At 37.8% G+C, this 18822-nt stretch overlaps 1 protein-coding gene across 4 annotated transcripts in view; it reads left to right on the forward strand.

Moving 5' to 3' along the window:
- LOC128863195 (uncharacterized) overlaps window positions 1-18822 on the forward strand; it is a 66853-nt gene that overhangs the window by 38041 nt on the left and 9990 nt on the right. For all 4 annotated transcript variants that reach the window (XM_054102214.1, XM_054102213.1, XM_054102215.1 and 1 more), the window contains 2 exons: window positions 16085-18035; window positions 18106-18242. In XM_054102214.1, coding sequence (XP_053958189.1) covers window positions 17423-18035; window positions 18106-18242 — 750 coding nt within the window. In that variant the 5' untranslated portion in view covers window positions 16085-17422. The remainder of the gene's footprint in view (window positions 1-16084; window positions 18036-18105; window positions 18243-18822) is intronic.

The following is an 18822-nucleotide window of genomic DNA, read 5'->3' on the forward strand; positions in this document are numbered from 1 at the left end:
ACTCGAAAATAGAGATCTGATAAGTACGACTCCAAGATTTCGTAGAATTGCTTAGGAAGTATTAATTTTAGTTTAAAAAGCAAATCTGTGTGGCAAACTTTATCGAATGCCTTTGCCACATCGAGGAATACGCCAGAACATACTTTTTTATTTTAAAGTGCTTTTTCTATTTCGTGCGTGATCCTGTGTACCTGGTCGGTTGTAGAATGTTTACTTCGAACACCAAACTGATGTGCTGGAATTATTTTTTTTCGTTCTATTATTTTATTGAGTCTTTTAATCAACAGCTTTTCAAACAGCTTTGAGGTCACTGGTAGGAGTGATATAGGTCTATACGATGAAACTTCGTGCCCAGGTTTGCCTGGTTTTTTGAGCATAATAACCTGCGCAGTTTTCCAGAGAATAGAAACGTAGTGAAACTTAAAAGATGCATTCATTATGTTAGTGAGAATTTGGATGATTTTAGGTGGAAGCTGCTTGAGTATTTCTGCAATGATTATATCGAAACCAGGGTTTTTTTTTATTTTTTAGCATTTTAATTTCTCTTTTTAGTTCGGCGCTCGTGACTCGTAGAATTTCTTCAAACTCTTGGAGCACGGATGTAGTTGTGTTCAAAAATTTTTTTAGCCGTGCTTTTAGAGAGATGAAAAAAATAAAATTCCCAAAGGACTGGAGCAAACAAAAAAATGTTTGAACAAAAAAATTATACAATAGTTTTTCCAAAAATTTATAAAAATATTAAAAGACTCAAAATGTTTTCAACTTTGAGTAGATCTCTAAATTATAAAAAACTTTCAGCCGACTTTCAGAGATTTGTTTCCCAATTGGCAAAACGAAATTTCCCTACGATTTGGAGCAACAAAAAAAGTTAAAATTGTCACCCCAAAAATAAATTAAAATTGTCTTTCATAAATTTATAAAAATTATTAAAGAACCGAGAATGTTTCACTAAAAAAATTTCAGAATTATAAAATGTGTTTAATTTGTTTTTTTTTTTTTGTTGAGAGATATTTTTTACAAATGACGAGAAAATAAAACTTTCGCAAAATAGTTAGTAAACCAAAAAAAAAAAACAAAATAAATAATAAATAATAATATAACAATAAAATATTTTTTTCCAAAAATTAATAAAAATGTTAAAAGAACCGCGGATATTTGACTTCAAAAAAATTTAAATATATATAATTTGAATAAATCTTAAAATTATATAATTTTTTCTGCTGCATCGCTTGAGAGATGTTTTTCAAAACTGCCAAGAGAAATCAAATTCCAAAAAATTTGAGCAAAGAAAAAAAAATAAAAACAATGTTGAACACTAAAATAAATATTTTAAAAGAAATTTACAAAAATGTTAAAAGAACGGAGGATATTTGACTGAAAAAAACCCAATTTTCTCAACTTTCTTTTTAAAAGAGATGTTTTTCACAAATGACAAAAAAAAAACTTCCAAAGATTTTGATCAAAAACAAAAAATAAAAAAAAAAATGTTTTTCCAAAAATTTTTTAACAATAAAGTAACAATGAAAAAACAAAATTCTCAACTTTGAGAAATGATCTCAAAACTATAAAAAATTTTTGAATTTTAAATTTTTTTCAGCAGTGTCTTTTGATAACGCTTTTCACAAATTGACAGAAGAACAAAAATTTTGAGCAAAAACAAGAATTGATATAAAATTTTTATCCTAAAATTTTTAAGCAATAAAATAAAATCTTTTTTTGTTTCAAAAATGTATAAAAATGTTAAAGGAACGGAGCATATTTGCCTTAAAAAAAGCCACAATTATTAACTTTAAATGTATCTTAGGTTAGGTTAGGTTATGGTGGTAGTCGGTGCGTATGACCAACTCACTTAGACCTTACAGGTCCGTTGTGATACCACTGTGCGACAGGGGTACCTTGTTTATTTATTTTCATGAAACCATTTTGAGGCTCCTATGAAGCATAGGATTGGTCTAATCCCCGCGCCAGATAGTTCTGTAAGAGAATTGAAAAAATGTTTACCTAGACAACCTGCTCTGATTTTATTGTAGCTAAGGCTGGACAATTGCAAAGGAAGTGCTCTACTGTTTCTTCCTCTTCCTCATCTCTACAACTTCTACAATATTCATGGGAGAATACTCCTAGTCTCAAGGAATGCCTGCCAAATAGCCAGTGGCCGGTGACACAAGCCACGACCTTCGAGATATCTTCTCTTGACAGGCTAAACAATTCCTTTGTCCTTTTCTTGTTTATTTGCGGCCATAGTAGCCTGGCTGTTACGCATGTGTCTTCATCTTCCCATGACCTATTGACCTCTTGGGTAATGTTGTTTTTTATTATTAATTTACTCGTGGTCAAAGGTATTCCAATGGTACTTTTATCGCGGAACAGTTGAAGAGCAGTACCTTTTCTGGCTAGCTCATCAGCTCTATAGTTTCCCTCAATATCTCTGTGTCCCGGAACCCAAATAAGGCTGCCCTTGAATACGACGTTAATATCATTTAGGGCTGCTCGGTATTCCTGTGCAAGGATAGCCGCATCCTAATCCTTTCGAAAATACTTCATAGCCAACTTTATTGTCTACCTTGGAACCATCTGTAAAAAATTTAATTCCCCCCCCTAATTCTCCATGGCCTTAGTGTTGCCACTCCCTTCTTGACGGTATACTTGTCTTGAAGAGCTTGTCGAATGTAAGTCTAGGAATAGAATAAAGTATTTCTTGTTTGTTACTGTTCAGAATGTGCAAATCACAGGCGTGGCCAAACCGCCGTTTTTTCCGTAGCGCTATACTTTTGAATCTAAGCGCCGAGGTGGCGGCAACGTTTTTCCCTACGAGATTTAGTGAAGGCAAATTGATTAGCACTTCTAGCGCTTTATTTGGGGTAGTTCTTAAAGCACCAGAGATTCATAAAAGAGCTGTTCTTTGGACCTTACTCATGATTTTAGCGTAACTCGCCTTTAGAGCAGATGACCACCATACAAGTATTCGATATATTAAAATTGACCTAACTACCGAAGAATATATAGCCAATGAGTAACGCGAGGTGTTAACCCCCACTTAATACCGACCGCTCGTTTGAAAGTATATAATGTAACGTTGGCCTTTTTTACTCTTTCCTCAATACTAGGTTTCCATGTGAGTTTCCTATCTAATATGAGTGCTAGGTATAAAAAAAATTAAAATTATATATTTTTTTAAAATATTTTTAGCCATATCTGTCGGGTATCCATTCAAACTTTTATCTTCAAATCCAAGTGAGCAGAAAGACAAAAAGGATTTTGTTAAGCAGAGAGAGAAAAAGATTTTTGTTAACACTGCGCGTTAAAATAGGACGAAACAAGAAAAACAGAACGAAAATAACATTAGCGCCTCCATTCTTTGAAGTATAAATGTGGCAAGAGAATTCGCCAGTGCTTGTGCTCAGTTCTCAATTACCTCTCAATTATACACACCCGTTTATTTTTATAAAATAAAAATTGAAGGACTAAATTTTAAATTTTATCAATTTGTATCCGTTTTTTACATGTTTTTACGGCTTAGAGGAATTCAATTTTTATGAAAATATTTTCGGTTTCCAATTTATTTGAATGAATAGTAAAACCAAAATAGACAATGGAAATGGGACTGTGATGCCAAATGGCCAAACATCAAAAATCCAAAAAGTGCCTTAATATTTTATTATTTAACATGGAGTTGTTTAAACTGAAATATGTATCTTCTGCTTTTTTTAACAATTTTCTATTTTTATTTTATTTTTAGGATAAATTCTACTTTTTAAAAATTTTTACTTTTTGGTTAAACAATTTTTGAGGACAATTTTTTTGTCATTTTTCAAAAATACTACCACCCGCATATTACTTTTCTTACTTTTTTCATTTATAGTTGAGTCGTTGCTCAGTAATGCATCTTTTACTGGTTTGCTGCTTGATGACAAGATTTTTAGAGTTGTGCCAAGATCATACCGTTAACTGGCTCTCAGCGAATTTGAAAGAATCAGCTGATTGGCTGACGTCACCTGGCTGATATACGAAAAAATAAACACTCAGTCTCTCCTCATGCTGCTTCGTCACTCTCTGAACAGCGACTGATTGGAAGAGTGTGTGTGTAAGTGTGAAATGAGCGGGCAGAATTCGGCTGCTGGGTCCCATGTGACGTGCCAGCCAAGGTACTCACAATTTTTCTTTTTATTCTTCACCATGGCTGGTTGCAAACCTGGTAATCTATCACTTCTAGGTTCTCTGTACGTGTGGAGAGAAAAATGTTTTAAATCTTAGTGTGTTTATAACGGTTGCGATCATTTCCTTAAAAATATAAAAGTGAAAAAGGTTATATCTATAAATTTATATTTTTTTAGAGTATTAATTGAATAAATAAAATTAAAGTTTAGAAATATGTCTGGAATCTCAAGTCGTTGGCTATAATAGAAATATCTTAAATTCGCGTCTAAAATCCAAAAAGCCAGTCTTGGGTGCATACTGGAAGGTTAAAACTGATTCGGCATTTGTGAGATAAGAGGAACTCCCATATCACAATATTTATTATTTTTGTTATAAGCGCCGAACTAGAACTACCAAAAAATCACTTCGCTAATTCTTCATGTGGCGCTGAACAAATTGACGTGCTGACTCCTCGTTCGCTCTGAAATTCAACAGAGCTTACCGGTTCGTATAAAATACCGCAAATTTAATAAAAATTAAAAGTTGTAACCACATTTGTTCAAAAAGCACAAAGCATTAAACCCTTTTGTTTGATTCCAACCGCTAGTGCTCAAAACTTATTGACTGCCATGCCGCCCTACCATTAACCAACCCATCCAATTTGGTCTCCCTGAAAAAAACGAAAAAAGAAAAAAACGTGTCAATAAATTCGCTTTGTACTGCGCACCTTTCAAAGCACTTAATTGCATTTTCCACATACGAGTATATCCCCAAGTTCCCCAAGTAACTTTGGCCTAAACTCGGTTTTCGTGCACTCATTGTTGTCTTCCGAAACTTAACAATTACCTCTGCACAACCAACTAACTAACACTTGATTCAATTATCAAATCCCTGCTAATGCTGCCACATTTGCATACAACTGATTCACCGGAAACTGGTAAAACACTTGCCAAGTGCGTCTGCAACAAATTGGTGGCTACACACACGCAGACACACACACATACATGCATGCATATGTGTGAGCATGAACATATGTTCATACGTAGGCTTTAGTTTTGGCTTTATGTACTTCCGAAGCACCCAGGCGTGTGCGGCTCATCCACAATGTACGAATTCACACGCTCACCTCGGGGCACAAGCTGGGTGCACATTTCCTACAGTGCATGAACCAAGGCACGCCCACACACACCTTTATTTTATTGTAACATACGCATTAATATGCATACAGATGCACTTATCGAAGTACAATGTCCAAGGTGCTTACATACTTTTAACATTCCTTTCACAAAAGTACACTGTTTGACATAATTAACGTGGCGCTGAATTTACTAAGGTTTCATGTGGGTTCTAAAATAAATTAAGTACTCCACAGCTTTGAAAGTGAAACTGTCAATAATCATGAGAGATTCGGGGTCTTTCGGCTTGTCATTATACATCTAAATTAAAAAATTCTTTCGGAACTTAGTCCAATTGAACGAATTTAGAACTAAGGATGGTTCTTTGCTTAGTAACAAATTCAGGTCATTGGACCATTGGCCATATTGTTGCTATGCTCGGAGCACCGCATAAGTTCGGAGCTTTGGAAACAAGAAAAATGTAGAGTCCATTCAGCAGTTCCTGTATGAATGTCCTATACTTCAAAGAATGCGCTTCAGATTTCGAAGGAACCACTTATTCGAGAATCTAAGTAGTTTAAGCACTCAGAAGCACAACAGAAGGTAAGTAGGCAGAAGGCTGTAGAAGTGGCAGTCGGTATTTAAGCCAACAACCAAGCAATTGACTATTGCAAGTGTGATCTCGGCATGTAACTGAATAGCAGAATCTCACTTGGCGAACAAAAACCACACTTCGAGAGACTCCCTCATCATGCCTATAATTTCATATAAATAGAAGAGAGAAGAAAGAGAAACATAGATAATATCGACGAAGATGAGCAATCAATGTCAGCTTTGGAAGCAACTGTACGAGACAAAATCTGGGAAAATACCCGCGTGGGCATCGGGCTTCGAAAAGGTTGAATTATATGAGCTTATATGTATGGACATTGTTAAATTACAATGCAGCGTTGTCTAGACCATACCATGGTCGGTAAATAGGTAGGTAGGAAGAAGTGGCAAACGATCTCTGAACCAACTCACCTAGACCGTTTACCTGCTACTTCCCGTTAAGCCATTTTGTGTTAAGTGTAAACCCATTGATTTGACTGACATCCCTAAGTTCATGAGTATCATTCAGGAACGACGAGTCAAAGTACCTACACCATGCCACGCAGGACGGTGACAGAGAAGATGTTTGACAGACACTCCCTTCTCCTCGCTCTTGCAGCTTATGCAATAGTCGAAATGAAGTACATATAATCTTTGAACATACCGACCGAGATGACGGTGGCCTGTGACCAACATAGAGACGTTTATCCTTGACCGATTAAGTAGCGCCTTTGAGCGCCTGAGGACACATTTTGGCCAAAAGAGAAAGGCTAATTGAATTCGCTAAAAAATCGGGATGGCTTACTTACATACATATATTTATATGTTGGTATAAAATCGCGGAAATCTTTACTGGGCGTCTGTGACCTCCACATGAACTAATATTAGCAACAGCTCGCCGAACGTAATAAAACTCACTTCGGATTGAAAAGATATGCGTGAAAACTTCTCTCAGTAAAAAGCTGAGTCAAGCCTCAGATGAATCCACATTTGCTCATAAAGTCTAATCATCAACAGCGGACATTACTGAAGTCGATATAAATTTGTATGTAATAAGTCTTCAGAATTGTGGATTGTTCTGAAACACAAAGCATAATGGCGGAGGAGGATATGCTACGATATGAGCCAAGAGTAATTTTAATCTTAGAAGAATATAAGAAGTAAGCAGAAAGTAAGCAGAAGACGAAAACTGATTGAAGCTTGACTTACTTTTAGAATTCACCGAAGAGTGCAACTTATTCTTTTTTTTTTATTTATGTTACTAGGAGGGTATTACCGACAGAAATTTAAACATCTTATAAACCTTCCTAGAGATAATTTGAGACCGCCCACTGACATTCTCACTGGGCACTGCAGACTGCGCGGCCATCTACACAGGCTCGAGATATGATCCAACTATCCCTAAATTTCTGACAACTAACTTCAGAATTATCACTCCTATTGCATCTCGAATGCGTAGCCATAGCGAAGAAAGGCACATACACTCAGTCAAGCCCAACTCCATCCAAGGTTTTTGGAGGAAACCTGGTTTGGATGAGATACTCTGATGAGTGGAGAGCACAAAAGATCTAAAGGTCGAAGAGCCTCCATTGTATTCTATCTATTTTATTGACGTTGCCCTAAAATCGTTTGTAAGCTTGGACCGATATCAAACAAACTTCGCTAGTTGCCACTCTAGGGTTAGGAGAGGGCTTCTTGTGCAGAGATTCACCCAGAAGCAAATACTTGTACGTGGGGGTATATAGAAATGATTATTTTATACGACTTACGACCACTATCGATCAAGTTTCGTCTGGGCAGTAACATGAAAAGTAATGTGAGAAAGCGAGCTGCGCAAATCTGTCCACTCGCAGGGCTTAAGGAGTGTCCGGGTTTGCAACGTATATTCATTAGTGGGAGCTTTCACGAGCGGGCAAGCGAGACCGACAAAGCCTTTGATCTAAGACCTTCAAAAAGCTGACTTCGAGAATGATGCTTTAAACATAGGTGTTAGTCGAGGAACTCGTGTGATTTATATTTCCAAAGTAAAGAACAATACAGACTTGGTTTCAAGAAAGCTATATCCTTTCGATAATCGTAGCGGGGATGGACAAGCATGGTGAGATCAGTTTTTAGGTGACGCAGTTCGTCGTAGCCTCTGATAGTTATCGAACTGGTCCGGGCACGACTGCTCATCCTTGCACGTTATGGAATTTGATGGTAGCGAAGTTTTCATTTGACTGCGTTTTAGCGCAGAGCTGGAGTAGTTGTACTGAGAAGAACAAGGCCAGACCCGCAAAATCAAGTCGCATAATTATGTTTACCTGTGAGCCTGCCTACTCCATTATCTGGCGTACGATTTCTGAGACATGCTGATCATTAGAAGATAGCGAAAAAGGATAGAAGATAACCAGCCTAGTTTGTGTCTATGGAACTATACTGAAACGGAACAAAATAGGTGCAACTTCTCACACCCAGCGAATTTTCTTTTCAAAATCCTTTATTTAGTAAAAGACTTCACCAATTTGCTGGAGCTAGAATCGAAAAGTAAACAAGTTAAGCCCTCAAATGATTCTTGGCCTCTCTTGGAAGGAGATTGGCCTCATTTAAACTAAAGACTAGGCTTCCGAATATACTCCTCTTACATTTCTAATTGAATATTTAACTGAGCTTCTTCTCCAATTCATAATGTGTATCTTGATATTGTTTTACAAATGGAGGGAGATCGAAAAGCAAGCCTCGTAAAGTATCTATCTGTCTATGGAGGGACCTAGTTGTATGCCGCCTCTGAATGACAGAACGATTTTTTTGAGAAGAGAAATGCATTCGAAGGTTTGGAATTGCGGGCCGAAGGGGAACCGCTATTAAAACCAACATTTTCCATAATTTTGGTGTTTCCGGTCCACAACAGATTTCGAACTCGGTTCGTACCGAATGATAGTCTCGCACAAACCCAAACGGCGGCCGCGCTACTCGTGTCACATCGTTCCGCGAATTTTAGTGAAGTGAATCTCAGAACTCAAATATCAGTCGCGATCCGCAAACTGCTCTGAATGGTGACAGAAAAAGCGCTCCACGTGACTGATCGAACTATTAAAAATGTGTGCAATATGTGGCCGTCTGCTGCTATTGCACGTCCCAACACTGTGCAATTGTAATATTCAATATATTTATAATATTTTCGAGTAGTGTGTGAGTGCAGCAGCATCAGCAGCAGCAGCATCAGCACTCAAAATTGTTTACACGCCTGTATCGAGACGTTCCGAAGCAGCCGTCGATGGCAAAATTGCATTTCAGCACCAAAAATAGCTCAAGGATTATAACCAGATGCCTAGACGCTGAAAGTTGGAATGTTTATGTGACCAAGCAAATTGCTCAGTAAATATGTATCTACTTATGTATGGGTGCGTTAATGAGTGGGTGTATGGGTGTACGAGTATTAGGCTGCCACTCACTATCACATTTTGCGATTTGCGCTGGGCGATTGGGGGTGATTGCGGCCGGCAAAGTCTTCGACGAAGTCACGGCGGCCACGTTAGTTCAGTTGCTCGATTTGGCAGTGATTGTTGGCTGAGCGAATAAATAAACGAGTGAGGGAGCTAGTGGCTAGAATATTGTTTATGCTTATAAATAACGGTGAGTGTGCGTGTATATGTGGATTTGCGTGCATGTGCGTTTGTGTGATTGCTTGGTTTGACACAAATTCAACAAAGATTGATTGAATGCTGATGTTAATGAGCAAATTATGCGGTGGTAGGCTAAGTGGTGAAATGTGGCGCTGCAGGCCGTTTATGAAACGGAAGGCCGGCAATTAGCTTTGATAGACGTGCAATAATATTTACGTTCACTTCTTCTGGGAAAACTAATGAGGCGCACGCGGATTGTCAATTTGAAAGTAGCCGAGGATGCGAAACTCTTCTTGTTGAATGTTTATATGTATGTATGTATATATACTGTTGCACACTAATAATTGAATGAATGAGTGACTGATGCGAAGAAATGGTCATTTGAGAGTTTAAGAAGTCATTTATGAATTAGCAATTTCAGGGAATTTGATAAGAATTATTTTGATTGACGGAATTCGGTGAAATCGAATGGAGTAGAAGGTACTTACGGCAATTGGGCAAAAGATGAGGCTGATATATGTATTTGAATGTATATCTATGTATGTATAAGTGTATTTCAGGTGGAAATGTGGGTAAGAAAGTGTTCCACGTACTCTGCTACTTTTAGTTGAGGTGGAACCCAACCGCTTACCTTACATACCGAGGTGAACATATATTTTTCTTACGAGCAATGCTGTGTAAATGCAATTACATTATAATTGCAATTACATTCCTCAGTAATTGTAATTAGTAATCAATTCCGTCAGCCCACAGCAAAGTAATTGATTACTTATTTTCAATTTCATTACAAGGAATTATATTTTGTAATTGGGTATATCCAATTATATTACAATTAAAATTGCATTCCTATGTAATTATAATCGCTAATCGATTCCATCAGTCCACGACAAAGTAATTCATTATATTTTTATTACTTAGATAACATTTTTTTCAATTTCATTGCACGGAAATATATTTTGTAATTAGGTAAATACAATTACATTCCTCTGTAATTACCTTTCAGTCCACGAAAAAGTTATTGATTACTTTTTAATTACTTAGATCCAATTTTAGTTTTCAATTTCATTACAAGTAATTATATTTTGTAATACAATTACATTACAATTACAAATGCATTCCGAAGTTATGATAATCGCTAATCAATTCCATCAGTCCACAGCCAAGTAATTGATTATTTTTCAATTACTTAGATAACATTTTTTTTTCCATTTCATTACACGGAAATATATTTTGTAATTGGGTAAATACAATTACATTCCTCAGTAATTATAATTGCAAATCAATTCAATTCAGTTCACGAAAAAGTTATTGATTACTTTTTAATTACTTAGATCCAATTTTTGTTTTCAATTTCATTACAATTGGGTAAATACAATTACATTACAATTACACTCCTCAGTAGTTATAATCGCAATTCAAACCCGTGAATCCACAGAAAAGTAAATGATTACTTTTCAATTACTTAGATTACTTTTCAATTACTTAGATCTAATCTTTTTTTGTTTCAATTTCATTTCATTTCAGGGAATTGTAATAGTAATTTAGAAACTGAAAGTTCATTCACGAATGGGAAATGGGAAATTTTTCTTGCTTTTAAAGATTAAGAGCGAAATGGTTTCGCTCTCAGTTCCTTATTTTCTAGTAAAGCAAATTAAAGACAAATAGTGGCTAGGAAATATTCAATTGTGAAATTATCAAGAAACAATAAATTTCATGTAAAAGGAAAATAATTTTTTTCTGTATTACTTCAGGAAATGTGCCTTGGCTTTCATTAAAGCCAGCATTTCCAAGTGGTTGTCGGGGAAAGATGGCGTAGTAAGGAATTTATAATGTATGAAATTGTAAATAGTCTCTCAATCAGGACCGAGGAGGTCAGCGACCTGTTAGTATATCGTATAGTATTTGCCGCTCTAAATTATTTTGCTATCAGTAGCGATTTCTTCTTTAAGTTATATATTAAAGAAAGGATTGGCAAGGTACAACTGACCTATCACTCAAAGGATAATAAGCCAACTACTGGCTCTGAAATTTATATATTTTTTTATATATTATTTAAATATTTATTTATACAATATAAATTATTTATTTAATATACTGAAACAAGAAACAGATTAAAAAAGCTAATATTTTTGTTAATCACCAAAGTCGTAGACAGAGTCGGTTTTTAGCTGAAGTTAATGGCAACTTGATTTTAGACTCCATTGAAGAAAGCGATTTCAATTCGCCAGTTATAAAATTCTTGAATATATTTTTTTTCGATTAGCTTCTCAATTATTTTGAGGAGTCGTAAATGGAATTGGAAGCAAAAAATATATTTTTGCATTCCATTAATGGAGTTTAAAAAAATAATTAACTTCTTAATGCCTTTCAAAACATTTGGAAACATTCTTTATTGTCAAAAGCCGATTCCAAGTCAAGTGATTCGAGTATTATATTTTGAACATAGTCGTATTTTTTTTTTTAATTTGTTTACTTGTAGGCTTAATTACAATAAGACGCGAACTGAAATTTTTTGATTAAAAATTAAGAATTTTCAGGTTTATTCAATTTTGAGAATTTTGGTGCTTAGTTTTTAAAGTGAAACATTTTCTGTTCTTCTCATCGTTTTTGTATTTTTTTTTGCTTAGAATTATACTTAAAAAAAAAACTTTTGAAAAAAATTGAAAAAAATTATATTTTTGTTAAACAGTTTTTGAGGAAAATACCTTTCTCTGTCATTTTTGAAAAACACGCGCGTCAGATTTTTTTCTTATTTTTTCCTTCATACCGTGGTCTAAGTTCAATAATCCCTGTAAGTTTAACAAAGGGAGTCCATAACTTTTCGAGTTATATTCAATGCAAAATACTCAAAAAAGTTAAGGAAAATAAGGAAGGAAATCTAATGTAGGTACGCAACAACGCTTCTGTCGATTTGCAAACTGGTGTAAGAAAAAAAAGAAGAAAAGCTAAAACATGTATTATGTATGGGGCGCAAAGTGCCGATTTTTCATTCCAAAAGTCATTAGCAATGATCGGTTCCCTTTTTTTCTTATTTGTCAAGAGTGATATGTTGTTAGCCCAGGCTTCCAATCCAAACGATGGAAATGCTTGCTACAAATCAGACCGCTACTATGGAACAGTCGCTGCGTAGTTTGTGTTTTGCGCTTGCAGCTTATTTGAAGGGGGCATCTTATCTTAAATTTATAAAAATAGTAAAAATAATCGAAGAGTCTACAAATAGACGAATTTTTAGAGGAATTGTCGGCAGTGTGGGCAACACGTGGAATAAGGCAGCAAACCTTATTTACAGCATGAATGAAGAAAATTAAATTGGAGTTAGTTATATATGTCGCTGATACACCAATATCAACTCTATATATTCCGCAAACTTAAGAAGCCACCTTAGACCGCCTACTCTCTTTCTCATTGCATTAAGCCTTGCCCACAATTAAAGGGCAGACACTTTTTCTAATAAATCGACTGTTTGATGTCTGCGTGGTCATCAGTGGATGTTTGAATATTTAGAAATTTATAGGTAAATTAGTTGACCCGGCGATTTGGCGTTGTGATTTGTTAATGGTCATGGCGAATGCAAGACGGATCGGAAATTGAAGTCTTTTAAACTCAAACGGAAGATCGGTTAGGATCATCGGGATCCTCGGAATAAGAACTTCTTCACCTTCGAATTTTCCTTTGAGTATCGTCGCGTAAATCACATTGTTCATCAATTTGCTTATAACCAAACGTGTACCGTTGCAAAGTTTTGGTGGGCTTATGTTTCGAAGCATGATTACTACGGAGCCAACTTTTAAACGTAAATTGTGCGACGGTAAGCCAGGCACATCCAAGGAGTTTAAAAATTCAATTGGATAGTTGGTGGCTTCATCATCATTTGTTACACAGTCAATGGATTGGAATGAATGCATTGTTCCAATGATATCATTTTGAATTATGTGGTTTAGGTCATCTACGTCTTTATTCTTAGTCGCTAAAATTGCTCACTCACTCAACCATTCATTATTTTTGTAGTTATTAATGATGTTTGGGAATACTTTATTGATAAGTTCGTCTTTCGATGAGACAAAGTTACAGAAATTCTGAGGAAATGAAATCAATCCACTCGATTCGTCGACAGGTACTCCACCATTACCGATAGTCAGTAATTGCTCAGAGAAATCTTCAGTAGATGTATCATTAAGTAATACAACTCTCATGTTTGTTGTCAGCTGAAGTTTCTTCACATAGCGCCATAGATTTGATGATTTGAGGCAAGCGTTTATTTCGTCAGCAGCCGTTGATCTTGGAATTACTGGCAGTGTTTGGCGGAATAATACCAATATCACTCTTCCACTGAGGCAACACAATCCAGGCGTTTCTCCGGAAAACTTCAACTTCGCCACAATACTCGCAAACAATGTTCATTGGCCCAATGCAAACGCTAGGATGCAAGCAGTAATCAGTGCTGGAATCATATTGAATCGCTGCTCGATTCAAATCAGCACTTGATAATTCTCTTCTTGTGCGTTGAAAATGATCTACTTGTTGATCTCTGTTATTCGCTCGACGACTTCGCATTGCCAACCGAGCCATTTAACGGGCTGCCTCGCTTTGCTCTTGTGATTGAGAAGCACGAAGTCGAGCCATACCTACGCGGCGCTCTTCACGGGCAATTCCTTGTGCTTCTTCAGTCGTTTCATTCATTCGCAATGTTTCGTATCCTTCTTGCATTACGGCTTTGTCGGGAAAGATTCGATCGTCTTGGTCGCGGCATTGATAATGATGATTCAAAGAGAATACAAATTACTGTGATTATACAATATATTTCTGACAAAATTTATATTATCAAATTTTGTACTTAACCATAGACAAAATTACGTTTAGCTGTCATTTGCGTTTTGTTATTCTATATCAGATGCGTTTTATAATGCCACATTTTATAGTGACTTCACGGAAACGCCTTCGAATGGGATAAAAAGTTTCCTATGTCCGTCTCCTGGTTCTAAGCTACCATTTTTCAGCCAAATCGGTTCAGCCGTTCTCGAGTTATAAATAGTGTAACTAACATGACTTTCTTTTATATATATAGATTGAAACATTTTTAAATGCGCTCTTTCGGCGGGAAAAGAATATGGGAGCGAACTCAGTGGCCTGCGAAAGAAGAACAGACTGGTGTTTTAAGAAAAAAGTAAAGTGCAATGCTCATAACCTTAAATGTAGGAAAAATAGCGTTTTTTACATTTTCAGGTTGAAATATCTAGTAAATTTGAGTCACCAGATCCCGGCTTTGGATTTAGCATATCAAAAACCTTTTCAAAGGCGTACTCCTTATTCTGGTAAAATATAAATAAAAAGTAAATATTATTTTTTTTGTCGAACCTTAGGCCACGTGACATTTGAAATGATTTTTCAATCGCCATTTGCATGATCGAAAAGAATTTTGGCAGAATTTACAATTTGCAAATTGATTTCTTTCCTTAGAAGCCTAGAGTATTTTTGAATCTCCGTGCAGGAAACACCAAAATGCTGGAAAAATGATTTTCTGATAATGGCCGCCCCAGGCATTGGCAAGCCTCCGAATATATTTCTGCCCTGAAAAAGCTCCTCATAAAAAATATGTATCGGTCATTCGTAGTCGGCTTCAAATTGTAGGTAACTCCATTTGTGAAACAACATCAAGACACACACCACAAACAGAAGAAGCTCAGCCTACAGCCTAAAACCCAAAGAAGATTTAAACGCCAATTATTTTTATGTTTTGTTTTTTGGTTTTGGTTTGTGATATACTTTTAAGTTCTACTAAACGCTGAACAGCCTACATCGAAAATAAAGGGTGGTTAAGTTTCAAGGGCCGGTGTTGATTTTGAATAAAATACAATTTGTTTAGGAAATTATTGTCATTTCTCTTTATTATGATAATGCTGGTATGGCTCAATTACGTATGGAATAAAATATTGGTCAAATGGCCGTTGGGTCCTCGGCCGCACACCTCCATCCGATGGTCCAAATTTTCGATGAAGCTGGGGCATAATTGAGGTTCTATGCCGTTAATGTGCAGAATTATCTCATTCTTTAGCTCTTGAATTGTTGCTGGCTTATCAACGCACACCTTTTCTTTCAAATAACCGCAAAGAAAGAAGTCCAACGGTGTCGTTGACGTTTAGATGTAGTTCACATTCAACATCGGCCCTTGAAATTTAACCATCCTTTACATTTTCCATTTTTAATTTTCCATTTTTCACTTTCGAAACTAGTTTAAATATTCTGTGAAAATTTGTATTTTCTTTGTCATGTTCGTTGAATCTCGTACGAAGTGGCTTCTCCCACTCTGTTAAACTAACGCAACTCCCCTCCTTAGTTGAACAACAACAAATGTACATAGAAAGCGCACATATTTCAAGAGTGAAATTTTTAGAGGAAAGTTTCAAGCGGCTTGAACAGCAGAAATCCACTTCAACCGCCGCGTAAGCATTAACTTTTATGTTTATGCAAATGTGGTTAAAAAATTTTCATAGGAAAATTATGCGAATTCATATGCTAAAAATATGAAAATGTATCTTTTATCGCGTCCTTTAATACATTTTGGTGCACTGTTTATGGCACTGTTAAATGAAATTTCCGCTTCAGTTTTGTTTTACCATTTCTTTCGTTTTTTTTCAGCTACATCACTGCCGCCAGCCGAAAAATGCTGTTGAACGCTCCCGAATGATGTGCAACAGTGCCATTGCCACTGCCACTTCCACTGCGCTACTCGTTGCTACTGTTGCTGCCGTTGCGCCGCTTGCTGCTACTGTCACTGCCACTGCCAACAACACCCAAACCCAAGCGTGTATGCGTGAGTGAGATAAGTGGGCAGACGTACGGCGTGTGGCGCGAATGCGCTTGTTTGTGCGGTTTTCGAGCAACTCCCACGATAACAATAAAAAAGAAGAGTGGTCGCAAAGCAGCTCCTGCATAGCAATCCCTGCCGTATACACAGTTATTATTTTTGTATTTGTTGCTATTGCTGTGTTGTGGTGGATTTCTTTGTTGTGCGTACGCTTGTTGCTGTTTGTGTGCTGTTAGAGCGCCGCGTGTAAAATGAAAATCAACTGTTCATGTGATTGCAATTGCAGCGACCGCGCCTCGTGCAGCACCAACATCACCGACCGCCGTCCGAGCGATATCATGGCCAATGGCGATTGCTATCGCCGATTGTCGAATTCATCGTCCGCAGTTTACGGTAGTTGTCCACAGTTAACACAGTATTTAGATTCATCGCAACAACAACAACAACATTGCCCACACTTGAACCAAACCGAACAAGAGGCGCAACAAGCGCAACATCATTACCAGTCAATACATCAGCAGCCACGTCAATACTCGAGTTTAGTGCGTCCACGCCAGTCGCGTAGCCCAGTGCTTTGTCAGCGTTGTGCCGTGTGACGAAGGAATAATCAAGCCTGCACACATCCCGATAGATCGACAGTGACTTGCGCGCTTACATTCACAGCCGCGAGAACTGCCAAGGGCAAAGCCGCAAAGGAAGCAAAGGTAGCAACAGCGACAGCAGTTGTAAAACCGGCACCCGCGCCCACATCCTCTTCTCTAGCGTTTGTATCCTTCAAACCGGCAGTTGCGTCGAAAACCTACAGAGCTCAGCAGTTGCAACAGGAATTGCCATCGTCTGTGGCTACGCCGGCTGTAACCGCATCGCGCTACTTGTGTCGTCGCTGTAGATTCAATAATCAACCCGTCACTTGGTGGGTTTCTTGTCCGCGTCTCTCCAATTTAGGCTCTAGTGTCAGTTTGCAACCAAGCGCTACCGCAACAGAATCCCAAACTCAAGCCAAGCAGTCAACACAACTTCAGCCACAAAGCAAGCCCGCGCCACAACTATTACGCGAAGCAGCCAGCAGCTACGAATACCAACAGCAACAGCAACGCCCTTTGCCACTGCCACCACTGAGCGCCGCTCAAAGCCAGGACTCGCCAACGCCCAGTGGTAACAGCAGCAACATGGCCTCCGCCGCAGCTGCCATCACAAAGAAAACAGTCACGCGCCAGCAACTTTATGGTTCAAATCGTTGCCTACGGCAATCAAGTGTCCATTATCCACTCGATCATGGCACGCTGCAGACGGCACATGCCGGCGGTGTTGGTAATACACTAAAGCGCCAAACATGCGCGCTCTCGCACTCGCGTTCCATCACGGCCCTACAAAATATGGATCTCTATGGCAGCTATGCCACACTGCCCTCGACGGCAGGCGGTGCTGCTGCCCCGCTCGATACACCGCAGCGCTCGTATTGTGCACGCCATTTGCCGAGTGGTGTGAGCGCAGCTGCTGCAGTCGGGGCGGGTGGTGGTGGTGTTGGTTTGGGTGTGGGTGTCAGTGACAGCCACACTTGGCATTCCAATCAGTATGCGGCAGCTACGCCTTGCTGTCACCTCTACAATGCCAATCAGGCAGCTGCAGCAGCGGCACCCACATGCATGTATGGTGGCGTTGGTGCTGGCCACACTTGCCAACAGCAACAGCCTCAATCGCACCAACAGCAGCAGCAGTATCCGCGTGCCACTCTGTTGCATGACAGTCATAAGCCTTTGGTGCCCAATGGCTGTTATTTTGGTGAGTTTTCTGCACGATGATGGATTGTTGTTTCTAGTTAATAAATCTTGTTTATTGTTTGCTTTCGCAGGCTATGAGCATGGCACACATTTAACGGACGAGGAGGACTCAGCGTTTCCAGGCTTCCATGACCGTGAGTTTCACATGCTGCATCGGAATATACCGGCGTTGCGGCGCACTGGCGTTGATACGGCGGGGATTAGACAGGTGAATTCATATTTTCCAAACATTTCAAATACCAAAATTGCACGAATAGCCTGCGTGAACTTTGGTGCTTAAGAGTATACGAGTATTTTGGTTTATAATGCACTGAAAGATTTATTTTATTTAAAAGTAGTCACTGTTGATGAAAATCCCTAACCTCAAAATTTATGTTCTTGAAAAAAATTAAACAAACAAAAAAGCATCCGCAACTAATCCGAATTGAGGACTTTAAGAAAAATGCCCATAAACTGTGACTTTAGCAAATCTTTTTAAAAGAGTTTCAGAGTAAGAAAAATTATAAATAAATTAAGAGAAACCTACTCCTTGCCTTTATCATGCCGAAGAACTCATTTCGGTCACCCAAAAGCTTTCAAGTTGTAGCCTATGCGGACGTTGTAGCTATACCACTAAGGGGAAGTTTCCTAACACTCTCTGTAGTCTATTGCAAAGAACCTTAAAATACATAAATACTTGGGCCAAAAAGCGTGGTTTAAGCTTGAATGCGGCCAAGACAAAACTAATGTTGTTTACAAGGAAACTAAAAAAACCTGAGAATCGAAGAAACGTGCACCAGTGACCTTAG

This window comes from Anastrepha ludens, chromosome 5 (assembly GCF_028408465.1).
Source record: "Anastrepha ludens isolate Willacy chromosome 5, idAnaLude1.1, whole genome shotgun sequence".
In the NCBI taxonomy this organism is placed as follows: domain Eukaryota; kingdom Metazoa; phylum Arthropoda; class Insecta; order Diptera; family Tephritidae; genus Anastrepha; species Anastrepha ludens.